Source organism: Myotis lucifugus, unplaced genomic scaffold (assembly GCF_000147115.1).
Source record: "Myotis lucifugus unplaced genomic scaffold, Myoluc2.0 scaffold_130, whole genome shotgun sequence".
NCBI lineage: Eukaryota > Metazoa > Chordata > Mammalia > Chiroptera > Vespertilionidae > Myotis > Myotis lucifugus.
The window spans coordinates 3,520,671-3,532,228 of NW_005871178.1; the positions used below are offsets into that span (position 1 = coordinate 3,520,671).

General features: G+C 41.9%; 1 protein-coding gene across 3 annotated transcripts in view; it reads left to right on the forward strand.

Moving 5' to 3' along the window:
- The window catches only part of RIC1 (RIC1 homolog, RAB6A GEF complex partner 1), a 76,583-nt gene that overhangs the window by 35,773 nt on the left and 29,252 nt on the right, over window positions 1-11,558 (forward strand). For 2 of the 3 annotated variants that reach the window (XM_006094131.3, XM_023758420.1), the window contains 2 exons: window positions 7,608-7,752; window positions 10,342-10,390. In XM_006094131.3, coding sequence (XP_006094193.1) covers window positions 7,608-7,752; window positions 10,342-10,390 — 194 coding nt within the window. Of the gene's footprint in view, window positions 1-5,608; window positions 5,643-7,607; window positions 7,753-10,341; window positions 10,391-11,558 lie in introns of all 3 variants that reach the window. The other variant, XM_014460408.2, reaches the window with a different exon arrangement.

An 11,558-nucleotide genomic window follows, 5' to 3' on the forward strand; every position in this document is an offset into this window, starting at 1 on the left:
TTAAAGATTTTTTCATTTTGTGACAAAACCAAATAAAATACCATGTAAATATTTTAACCTGTCATCTGAAAGCATAAGAAATAAAGACTGCTGCCTTGGTAGGCATGTTCAATGGTTAGAGCATCAGCCTGCACACCCAAGGGTTCGCTTTCCCATCTACTGATGGGCACTTAGGCTGTTTCCAGATCTTAGCTATGGTGAATTGTGCTGCTATGAACATCTGGGTGCATATATCCTTTCTGATTGGTGTTTCTGGTTTCTTGGGATATATTCCTAGAAGTGGGATCACAGGGTCAAATGGGAGTTCCATTTCCAATTTTTTGAGGAACCTCCATACTGCCTTCCATAGTGGCTGCACCAGTCTGCATTCCCACCAGCAGTGCACAAGTGTTCCTTTTTCTCCACATCCTCTCCAGCACTTGTCGTTTGTTGATTTGTTGATGATGGCCATTCTGACAGGTGTGAGATGGTACCTCATTGTTGTTTTGAGACGGTCTGTTCTGATGCTTCTCTGTTTCTGGATATGTTTTTGTTCATCAGTTTATGTTGTTGATTATATTCCACAAATGAGTGAGATCACATGATATTTATCTTTCTCCAACTGGCTTATTTCGCTTAGCATAATTCTCTCCATGTCCATCCATGCTATTTCGAATGGTAAGAGTTCCTTCTTTTTTACAGCAACGTAGTATTCCATTGTGTAGCTGTACCACAGTTTTCGAATCCACTCATCTGCTGATGGGCACTTAGGCTATTTCCAAATCTTAGCTATTGTAAATTGCGCTACTGTGAGCTATGGGTGCATATATCCTTTCTGATTGGTGTTTCTGATTTCTTTGAATATATTCCTAGAAGTGGGATTACTGGGTCAAATGGGAGTTGCATTTTTAATTTTTTGAGGAAACTTCATATTATTGTCCACAGTGGCTGCATCAGTCTGCATTCCAACCAGCCGTGCACGAGGGTTCCTTTTTCTTCGCATCCTCACCAGCACTTGTCGTATGTTGATTTGTTGATGATAGCCTTTCTGATAGGTGTGAGATGGTACCTCATTGTTGTTTTGATTTGTATCTCTTGGATGTTAGCTGTAGGTTTGTCATGTAAGGTTTTTATTATGTTGAGGTATGATCCCTCTATTCCCACTTTGCTGAGAGTTTTTATCAAGAAACGGTATTGGATGTTGTCAAATGCTTTTTCTGCATCAATTGATATGATTATGTGATTTTTGTCTTTCAGTTTGTTTATATGATGTATCACTTTTATTGATTTGCAAATATTGTACCAGCCTTGCATCCCCGGAATAAATCCCACTTGTTCATGGTGTATGATCTTTCTAATGTAACGTTGGATCTGATTTGCTAGAGTTTTGTTGCGGATTTTAGCATCTTTGTTCAGCAGGGATATTGGCCTGTAGTTCTCTTTCTTTGTAGTGTCTATCTGGTTTGAGGATTAGGGTAATGCTGGCTTCATAGAAAGAGCTTGGAAATGTTCCTTCCTCTTGAATTTTTTGGAATAGTCTAAGGAGGATAGGTTTTAGTTCTTCTTTGAATGTTTGGTAAAATTCCCCTGTAAAGCCGTCTGGCCCAGGGCTTTTGTTTGCTGGAAGATTTTTGATTACTGCTTCAATTTTATCCATAGTTATCAGCCTATTCAGATTTTATTTTTCCTGATTGAGTTTTGGAAGGTCATATTTTTCTAGGAATATGTCCATTTCTTCTAGGTTGACCAGTTTGTTGGAATAGAGTTGTTCATAGTGGTTGTTTTTTTTTTACAATCCTTTGTATTTCTGTGGGGTCTATTGTTATTTTGCCTCTTTCATTTCTGATTTTGTTTATTTGGGTCCTCTCTCTTCTAGTTGAGCCTGGCTAGAGGTTCGTCAGTCTTGTTTATCCTTTCAAAGAAGTAGCTCTTGATTTTATTGATCTTTCATATTGTTTTTTTGGTCTCTGTGACATTTATTTTTGCTTTGATCTTTATTATCTCCTTCCTTCTGCTCACTCTGGGCTTTTCTTGTTGCTCTCTAATTCTTTAAGTTGTAGAGTTATGTAATCTCTTACCAGTTTTTCTTGTTTTTTGAGGTAGGCCTGTAATGCTATGAACTTCCCCTCCCAATACTGCTTTCACTGTGTCCCATAAATTTTGGATTGTTGTGTTTTCATTGTCATTTGTTTCCAGGATGTTTTTAATTTCTTCTTTGATCTCTTTGGTAACCCAATCATTGTTTAATAGCATGCTATACAGCCTCCAAGTGTTTGAATTTTTTTGATTGTTTTTAGTGTAGTTGATTTCTAGTATTATGCCACTGTGATCTGAGAAGGTGCTTGATATGATTTCAGTCTTCTTGAATTTGGAGAGACTTTGCCTGTGTCCCATTATGTGCTCTGTCTTTGAAAATGTCCCACATGCATTTGAGAAGAATGTATATTCCATAGCTTTGGGGTGAAATGTTCTGAAGATGTCAGTTAAGTCCATCTGATCTAGTGAGTCATTTAGGATTGCTGCTGCTTTGTTGATTTTTGTCTAGAGCAGTGGTTCTCAACCTTCCTAATGCCGCGTCCCTTTAATACAGTTCCTCATGTTGTGGTGACCCCCAACCATAAAATTATTTTCGTTGCTACTTCATAACTGTAATTTTGCTACTGTTTTGAATCGTAATGTAAATATCTGATATGCAGGATGTATTTTCATTGTTACAAATTGAACATAAAGCATAGTGATTAATCACAAAAACAATATGTAATTATATATGTGTTTTCCGATGGTCTTAGGCAACCCCTGTGAAAGGGTCGTTTGACCCCCAAAGGGGTCGCAACCCACAGGTTGAGAACCGCTGGTCTAGAGGATTTATCCAGTGATGTCAATGCAGTATTAAAGTCCCCTACTATGTTTGTATTGCTGTCAGTCTCTTCCAGGAGTTTTTTTTATGTATTTGGGTGCTCCTGCATTGGTTGCATATATGTTTACTAGAGTTATATCCTCTTGTTGTATCTCTCCCTTTAGTATTATGAAGGCCTTCCTTATTATGGCCTTCACTTTGAGGTCTATTTTGTCAGTTATAAGTATTGCTACCCCAGCCTTTTCTTCATTTCCATTTGCCTGAAAGGTATTTTTCCATGCCTTTTTCAGTCTGAGTGAGTCCCTTGTTCTGAGATGGGTCTCTTGTAGACAGCAAATGTATGCGTCATGTTTTCTTATCCATTTATGTTTAAGGTTATTTCTGGTAGGTATTTTGTTTGTGGCCATTTTTATTCTTTGTGCTTGTGTTCCTTGTATTTCTTTTCTATTTATAATTTTTTTTCTTTTTTCTTTTTTAATGATAGTCCCTTTAGCATTTCTTGTATTGCTGGCTTGGTAGTGATAAACTCCCTTAGCCTTTTTTTGTTTGTGAAGCTCCTGATTTCCCCTTTAATTTTGAATGATAGCCTTACTGGATAGAGTATTCTTGGATTCAGTCCCTTGCTTTGCATCACTTTGTATACTTCATTCCATTCCCTTCTGGTCTGATGTGTTTCTGTTGAGAAATCATTTGATAATCTAATGGAGATCCCTTGTAGTTAACTGTCTCTCTCTTGCAGCCTTTAAGATTCTCTCTTTGTCATTAACATTTGCCATTGCAATTACAACATGTCTTGGTGTGGGTCTTTTTGGGTTCTTCTTGTTTGGAATTCTCTGTGCTTGTGTGACTTTTTTCTTTCCCAAATCAGGGAAGTTTTCTATCATTATTTCTTCAAATAGGTTTTCTAATCCTTGCTCCTCCTCTTGTCATTCTGGAACCCCTGTTATGTGTATATTACTTGTTTCATGTTGTCCCAAAGCTCACTTAGGCTCTCCTCTGGCTTTCTAATTTTTTTTCTCCAATTGCTCTTCATATTGGGTGTGTTTTTCTGTCCTGTCTTCTAATTCGCTAATTCGGTCCTACGTTTCTAGTCTACTATTGAAACCTTCCATCTTGTTTTTTATTGTAGCTATATCATTCTTTATTTCCTCTTGATTCTTGCATAAATTGTTGATTTTCTCATCCAGCTGGTTTAGAAACTGTATGACCTTTACTCTGAATTATTTTTCTGACATATTGAATGCCTCCATTTCATTTAGTTCCTTTTCTGGTGATTCCTCCTTTTCTTTACTTTGGGAGTTGTTTCTTTGTCTCCCCATTTTTGCTGTCACCAAAGGGTCTAGGCACTGAGTTGCACAGGGTCTGTGGTTGAAGCAGTGGGCCTGGCGGGCGGATCACGCAGTCTGAGACTCGCTGGTGAGCCCAGTTGCTGGGAGGCGTGGGGCCCAGGGTTGAAACAGCAGGCTTGGCAGGAGGGTCGCACAGTCCGAGACTTGCATGTAGTATTTTTCTCTGAGGACAGTTTTGCAACAATTTACAAGAACAGAGCAATGTATATTTTGATTGTGGTTTTGGCCCTTGAAAGGGTTTTTAATTTTTTAATCCATACTTATGTTGTGCTGTCCTGTGCAGTAGCTACCAGCCACATGTGGCTACTTAAATTAGTCTAATTGAAATTAAAGAGAATGAAAATATTATTTCCTTAGTTGCATAGTCACATCTAAATGTTCCAGAGCCACTTGTGGCTAGTGGCTTTTAGACCAAGCAGATGTAGAACATTTATGTCACTGCAGGAAATTGTGTTGATTGCTTCTGTTGGGCAACACTGTACTGTGTTTTTTAGATTGTTCTCTTTACTTGGGTTCTTGGAGTGCCAGTTGTACCTTTGGTTATCTACTGGCTCTCACTCTTGTGGTTTTTCTTGTGGGAGAACTCTGCCTCCCTGAGCTTTATAACTTTGGGCTATAAACCTGTGTAAGATGTAGGGAGATTTGTATTGTCCTGCATTTTAAACAGAGACAGCCATCCTTGTTTTTTTTCTGGTTCCACTGACTGATTTTTACAAGTTGTGTTGCTTCGAGAGTTCATATATGATGTAGCAGCTGCCATTTTGATTCCCAGACTCGTACTGGCCTGAGACCCTTTTTGCTTTTTGTATATGGAATGTGGATTCCAACTCCCTAGTCATTGTTAGGTCTCATCCCAACCTTCTATTCCTGTATTTCCAGCCTTTCTTCCCACCTTCCACCCCCACTCGAGGCAGTTTTCTCTTTTCTTTGTGTTCCTGGAGATCTTTCTTTCTTTCTTGGAAGTTCAATCCTGTTAACAGAAAGTCTTTGTGTTACTCTTTTTTATTTTTTATTTTATTGTTGATGGTATTACAGATGTTCTCCATTTTCCCACTGAACTACTTTTAACATTTTTCTCATTCTCATAATCTGTGTCATTGTAGGTTACCAGATAGATAAATTTTTCATAGTCCTGCCACCCAAAAATTAGGTTAACTGCCATTAACATTTTTTAATATCTCTACAACTATATTTTAATATGTGCATAATACTTAGAAATGGATAAACATATTAGGTACATATGTGTGTATATTTCTTTTTATGTAGGATAATAGGAATACTGTTTAACCTGTCCTTTTCTGTGAACATTAACATCTTTTTGTGACAGTAAATACATTTAAACCTTATTCTTTTTTGCACTTTGGATTACTTTCATTTTGTAATCTTTGGTTTGATTTCGTATGTTTCTTGGTTTGGTTTTCAGTTTCTCCTGGACAAGTGTAAAGTATACTAATAAGGTATTATGTTTCTTTTGTTTGTTCCTATTTATTTTTCATCTACATAAATAACATAGTTATTCATATACATGAACTAGGAGCCCAGTGCATGAATTTGTGCACTTTGAAAGGGACTGTGGGCCACAAGGCCAGGGTGGGCACAGGGGCGGGTCTTGGCCCATCCTCCACGCCCTCGCCTGGCCCCTCCCACCACGGGCCCCTGGTCACCTGTCTGCAGTCCTTCTCCCGTCGCCTCCGCTCCCACATGCTGACAGCACCAGCCCCGCTTGCACCTGCTGCTGGTATGGAGCGATTGGGGCCGGTGCCAGCAGCGGGTGTGAGCAGGGCGAGCGGCGACTGCTGCCCCGATTGCCCCTCAGGAGCAGGGGGAGGTGGAGAAGTCCTCGGGCATTTGGGGCCAGCAGCCGCTGCTTCCACCTGCTGACGGTGCCAAGCAATTGGGACCAGCACTGGGTGCCAACATCAGATGTGAACAGCAGCTCCGGCGCTGGCAGTGGGTGCAAGCAGGGCCATCGCAGGCAGCAGGTGCGATCGGCGGTTGCCAGCCCTGATCTCCCCTCAGGAGCAGGGTGAGTTGGAGAAGCCCTGAGGGGCAATCGGGGCCGGCAGCCACTGCTTACACCCGCTGATGGTATCAAGCAATCAGGGCCGGTGCTGGGCACTGGCAGCAGGTGCAAGCAGCAGCTCTGGTGCCAACCATGGGTGCGAGTGGGGCCGCCGCCAGCAGCAGGTGCGAATGCCCGGCAGGACCATGGTGCGTGGGAGCAAAGAATTTTCAGTAACCACCAGAGGCTCTCTCCGATGACAGCAACCAGCGCCCCACCTTGGTCTGGCGCCCCCCCTCTCACCTACTCTACCATCCCACTGCAGCCGATGCCTGCCATGTTCCGCGCGTGCCCTCTGGTGGTCAGCGTACATCATAGCAACCCATTGTTTGGTGGTTTGGTTGTTCTGCCGTTCGGTCTGTTTGCGTATTAGTGTTTTATATATGTAGATTATATTGGGAATTGCTAATGTGAGGCAGAGGGAAAAAGTTCTTACTCCGTTAACAGAGCCTGTCTTCTATAAGGCTAAAATCTATGTACTTCCCCTTTGTAGCAAATGTACTTATAACAAAAATTTATTAATACTGCAAATGGAAAAACTTAATTTTAAAGCAGCTGATACTATAGATATTCTTGACTTGCTGATGGAAATGCTGGCATGTTTTATTTGATTTTACAGTAACAAAATTTGGAATTTACTACACATTGGAATTTTCTCCTTTAGTAGCTATATATGAGGGTGAAAGAACAATTATTCATTAAAGGATAATATGAGCACCTGGAGTATCCAAACTGGAGATTACTTAATTCTAATGTAAGGTTGTGTTTTAACTTGGATCCCTCTGATATTGTCAATGGAGCATGAAGATAGCAGGGAAAGTATTTTACATTTTAAGATACCTTATGTTTTACAAAGTACTTTCACATTTATGTTAAATCATTCAAGGAAGGGCTTATCCCAATTTTATAGAAACTGATTCACCCAAAGCCAAAGACCTTTAAAAAAATGTTTTTTATTGATTTGAGAGAAAGAGAGAGAAACATTGGTGACCTCCCGCACACACCCCACTCGGGGATCGAACCAGCAACATTTCAAGTGCACAGGACAATGCTCAACCAATTGAGCCATACCAGCCAGGGCCAAAGCCAAACACTTTTAACTCTATATACACAGTTGTAGTTATTCAAGCTGATACTACGCCAAACCTTATAAGTAACTTGGGCACTGAGTTCTGTTAGTCAGGGGTCAGGTCAAGGCTAATGTCCATACAGTCTTTAAATAACCCTAAATGAGCAGATTCATCTCATTATTTGAAGCAGGCATGCCTTTCTGTTTATTTCAACTTGAAAATACAGGCTAAAAAATACGTATTTCTGAAGCAATCATTTATTTTGAATTCTTCTCACAATTTCTTAACAGATATTTGGAACAAAACAGGAGCAGTTAAATTGGTCAGGTGGTCCCCTGACAATAGTGTTGTAATGGTGACCTGGGAATGCGGAGGCTTTTCTTTATGGAGTGTGTTTGGAGCTCAGCTGATTTGTACACTTGGAGGAGATTTTGCGTGAGTCAATAAAGACAAATTTTAGATAAAATAACTCTACTATCTCTCAGACAGTACACACACACACACACACACTCAGAAACTTTGTCATATAGCTACCATTTTGCCTTGACTATTAACCCCAAAACAATTTGTAAGGTTCAGAATTAATTTGTTCAGAATGTATTGGTACTGCAAATATCCATCCTCTTAAAACTTCCTGTTTATTCAGTAAAAATGTAGTTATTTATTGAACCTCTTTGTGTATGTGATAGCATGTTAGATTCAAGGTTAAATATGTTTTTTTTCAAGTAGCTTATTATTTAATTAGAGGCCCGGTGCACAAAATTCATGCATGGGTAGAATCCCTAGGCCTAGCCAGCGATCAGGGCTGATTAGGGACTGCTGGCTGCCGGCTGGGTCCTCCCTTCATTCCGTGTAGCTCCCTGATGGTCAGCACATGTCATAGCAAGCGATCGGTCTCCCGGTCACTCTCCCGCGGGGACAATTTGCATATTAGGCTTTGATATCCTATACTAGAGGCCCAGTGCACGAAATTTGTGTATGGGTACAGTCCCTAGGCCTGCGATCAGGGCCATCTTCCACAGCTGGCTCTGCCCCCCGCCACCACCCACCCCCAGTTCCCCGTTCGCCGTTGGGTGATCGGTGCTTGATGGCTGGGGGAAGGGACCGAGAGGTCAGCTGTTCCTGCCTGCTCACCAGCCCCAGCCCTGCAGTGGTGGCCATCAGGCGATTGGAGCCTACTGGCTGGGGAAAGATACCAAGAGGTGGTCAGTGCACCTCATAGTGACTGGTCCAGTGGTCATTCTACTTTTAGGGTCAATTTGCATATTACCCTTTTATTATATAGGAGGATAGAGGCCTGGTGCACGGGTGGGGGCCAGCTGGCCTGCCCTGAAGGGGGTCCCAGATCGGGGTCGGGGGAGCTCGCTGTGGGGGTGGGACCACCGGTGCAGGGGCTGCAGGGTTTGCAGGCCAGCCACAACCCCGATCAGGGTGAGGGCCCCCCTGGAGGGCGGTGCCGGCCTGGGCGAGGGGCCTGGGGCGGTTTATAGGCCGGCCACACCCCTAATTGAAGTGGGGGGTCTCCACTGAGGGGTAGGGTAGCCTGGGTGAGGGGCCAGGGGTGGGTACAGGCCGTCCAAGCCCCCAGCTTTATCAGGAAGGACATCCGGAAGACGTCCAGTCTAATTAGCATATTACCCTTTTATTAGTATCTATATAATAAAAGCCTAAGCGACCGTTAGACCAGAATGACCAGTCGCTATGATGTGCACTGACCACCAAGGGGCAGACGCTCAAGGCAGGAGCTGCCCCCTGGTGGTCAGTGCGCTCCCACAAGGGGAGTACCACTCAGCCAGAAGCCGGGCTCACAGCTGGTGAGTGCAGCAGTGGTAGCGGGAGCCTCTCCCACCTCACAGCAGCGCTAAGGAGCAGCAAGCAGGTGGGTAGTAAGGAGTGAGGGGTCCTGGATTGCAAGAGGGATGTCTGACTGCGACTTGGGCCTGCTACCAACAATCAGACATCCCCCGAGGGGTCCTGGGCTGCAAGAGGCGCAGGCCAGACTGAGGGACCGCCCCCCACCCCAGTCCATGAATTTCATGCACCGGGCCTCTAGTCTCTCTCTACATATATATATGGCTAATAAACTAAGTATCCCCCCGACCATCCGACTGGTCGCTATGACACGCACGGGTCATTTACACAGAAACGGCACCATGGCCTGGCACTGACAAAGCAACACTTGGCTTCCCCCAAGTCGGACACAGGCCCCACCACCACCCCAGAGCAACACCCCACCAAATCACAGCCGACACTGCTGAGACCCCATGGCGCAAAATGTGGCCCACAGCCCAGCCCAGCCCAGAAACGGTGGCTGTGGGCGCCGGGTAATGATGTCACATAGCAATGCCCGGTGTTTCTTCAGCCCAGGATAACGACTTGCTTTATAGCCAAGTGCAAACATTTTACACTTTAACCAAATGTCTGTGAGGCGTTTTCCTGTGCCTCATCTCATTTGATCCTCACAGAAGTCCTGGAGAAGGTAGATTAGAGACTTGGTGGAATCCTATTTTCTTTTCATTAGCCAGAAAACGGAGATTTAAAAAATTTAGAAACTTGACCCGACAGAAAAGAAGTAAGAAATGGTGGACCTTAAAAATGACTAGGTTTTTCTCACTGCACAGAATATAGTCAGACACTGCTGCAATTAAATATTTTACCCTTTGTTCTCCCTGCGTGATCTACAATAATAATCTGTTTCGTGTTGATATTTACTGTTGTGTTGCTGACAGTTACATCAGAAAGCAGGTCTAATTAAGCAAGTTTATTCTATATATATAAAAATCTGAGTTGATTCACGCATGCATGATACATATAAAGCTCTTGCTGGCGCCAATCGCACACGTGTGTTTCAATCTGTCATTGTCAATTGTGAATTCGGTTGACATTTCTATTATAGAGAAAGAGCAAATAGCAATATTAAAATATTTCTTCTAATTAATTACAATGTGCATGAATCAGTGCACCAGGCCACTAGTTATATATAATTAGATGACTCTTTTTAATTAAGTTTCTATTCTCTTTTAGTTATAGGTCTGATGGTACCAAAAAAGATCCCCTTAAGATCAAGTCTATGGTAAGTACTTTCTATGAAATACTGATACAGTGTGGAAAACTTGGATTTTTCTTTTTTTTCCCCTTCACATTGGTCTGATAAAATTACAAAGCTATTTTAGTCTCAGCAAACTCTTCTCATGCAGTTCTTGCTTTGAAAAAAAAAGGTTGTTTTTGTTTGTTGTTTTAATCAGGAGGCTGTTCAACTTTCAGTATTCAATTTTGGTTTTTCTTAGCAAGCCCCATCATCATTGAGAACATAGTGCCATAGTGAAATGAGACCATTGTATTTCCTAAATATGCCTCCATTTCTTATGTGGCTCACTAGCACCCACTTCTCATGACCTCCTTTTAAAATGAAATGAAATGCTCACTGACTATTTTTCCTGGAGGACATGCTCTTGTGCATTATTTGAGCATATTTTTAGAACTTTCCATAAATGTATATCAAGAGAATTGTAGTTGCTTTCACAACAATATTTTCATGTGTTTCTTTAGAAAGCAGTGAGGTGTAACCCGTCTTTACATAAAAGCAGTGTCTCACTGCGGTCCCTCTGCGTACCATCTCTGTGATGTTAGTGCTATGAGTGCTCTACATGGGAAGAAGTTTCCTGACCTTCTGTTTCTTAAATAATTAAAATCCCCATGGGACTTGAATAGTGGTTCCTAACCTTTCACAACCAAGAACCCTAGTTGATGTCTAGTCCTACCTCCATATTTTAAAATAGGTTTTGAACAAATGCCATTTCTGTAACTGCCAGTCAGTGCTTTTGAATGGCATGCAACAGACAGTGTTATCAGCCTCACTAAGTTATTTCAGTCACAAACTAAGACCTTAATAAGCATTTTAGTTAGCTTGTGCAACTTTTATCACGGGAAAGTAAAACTATTACACTTTTGAAATTTTGTAACAATTCTTGGACTTCCCATTACTGTTTTCTTGGCCTTGCAGATTGGAAATCACTAATTTTCTTTTGTTGTTGGTTTTTTGTTGTTGTTGTTGTTGTTTTTTACTATCATGGAATTTATAGAATATTACAATTTGCTGGGCCTGGAGAATTTATTTGAAGGTTTCCATTTTACAGAGGAAGAAACTTATACCCTGAAAAACCAAATAGATTGGCCAAGGTGGAGTGAAAACCCTCCACCTTGCTTCCATATCCTTCTTTGCTCCATACAAACTCATACAA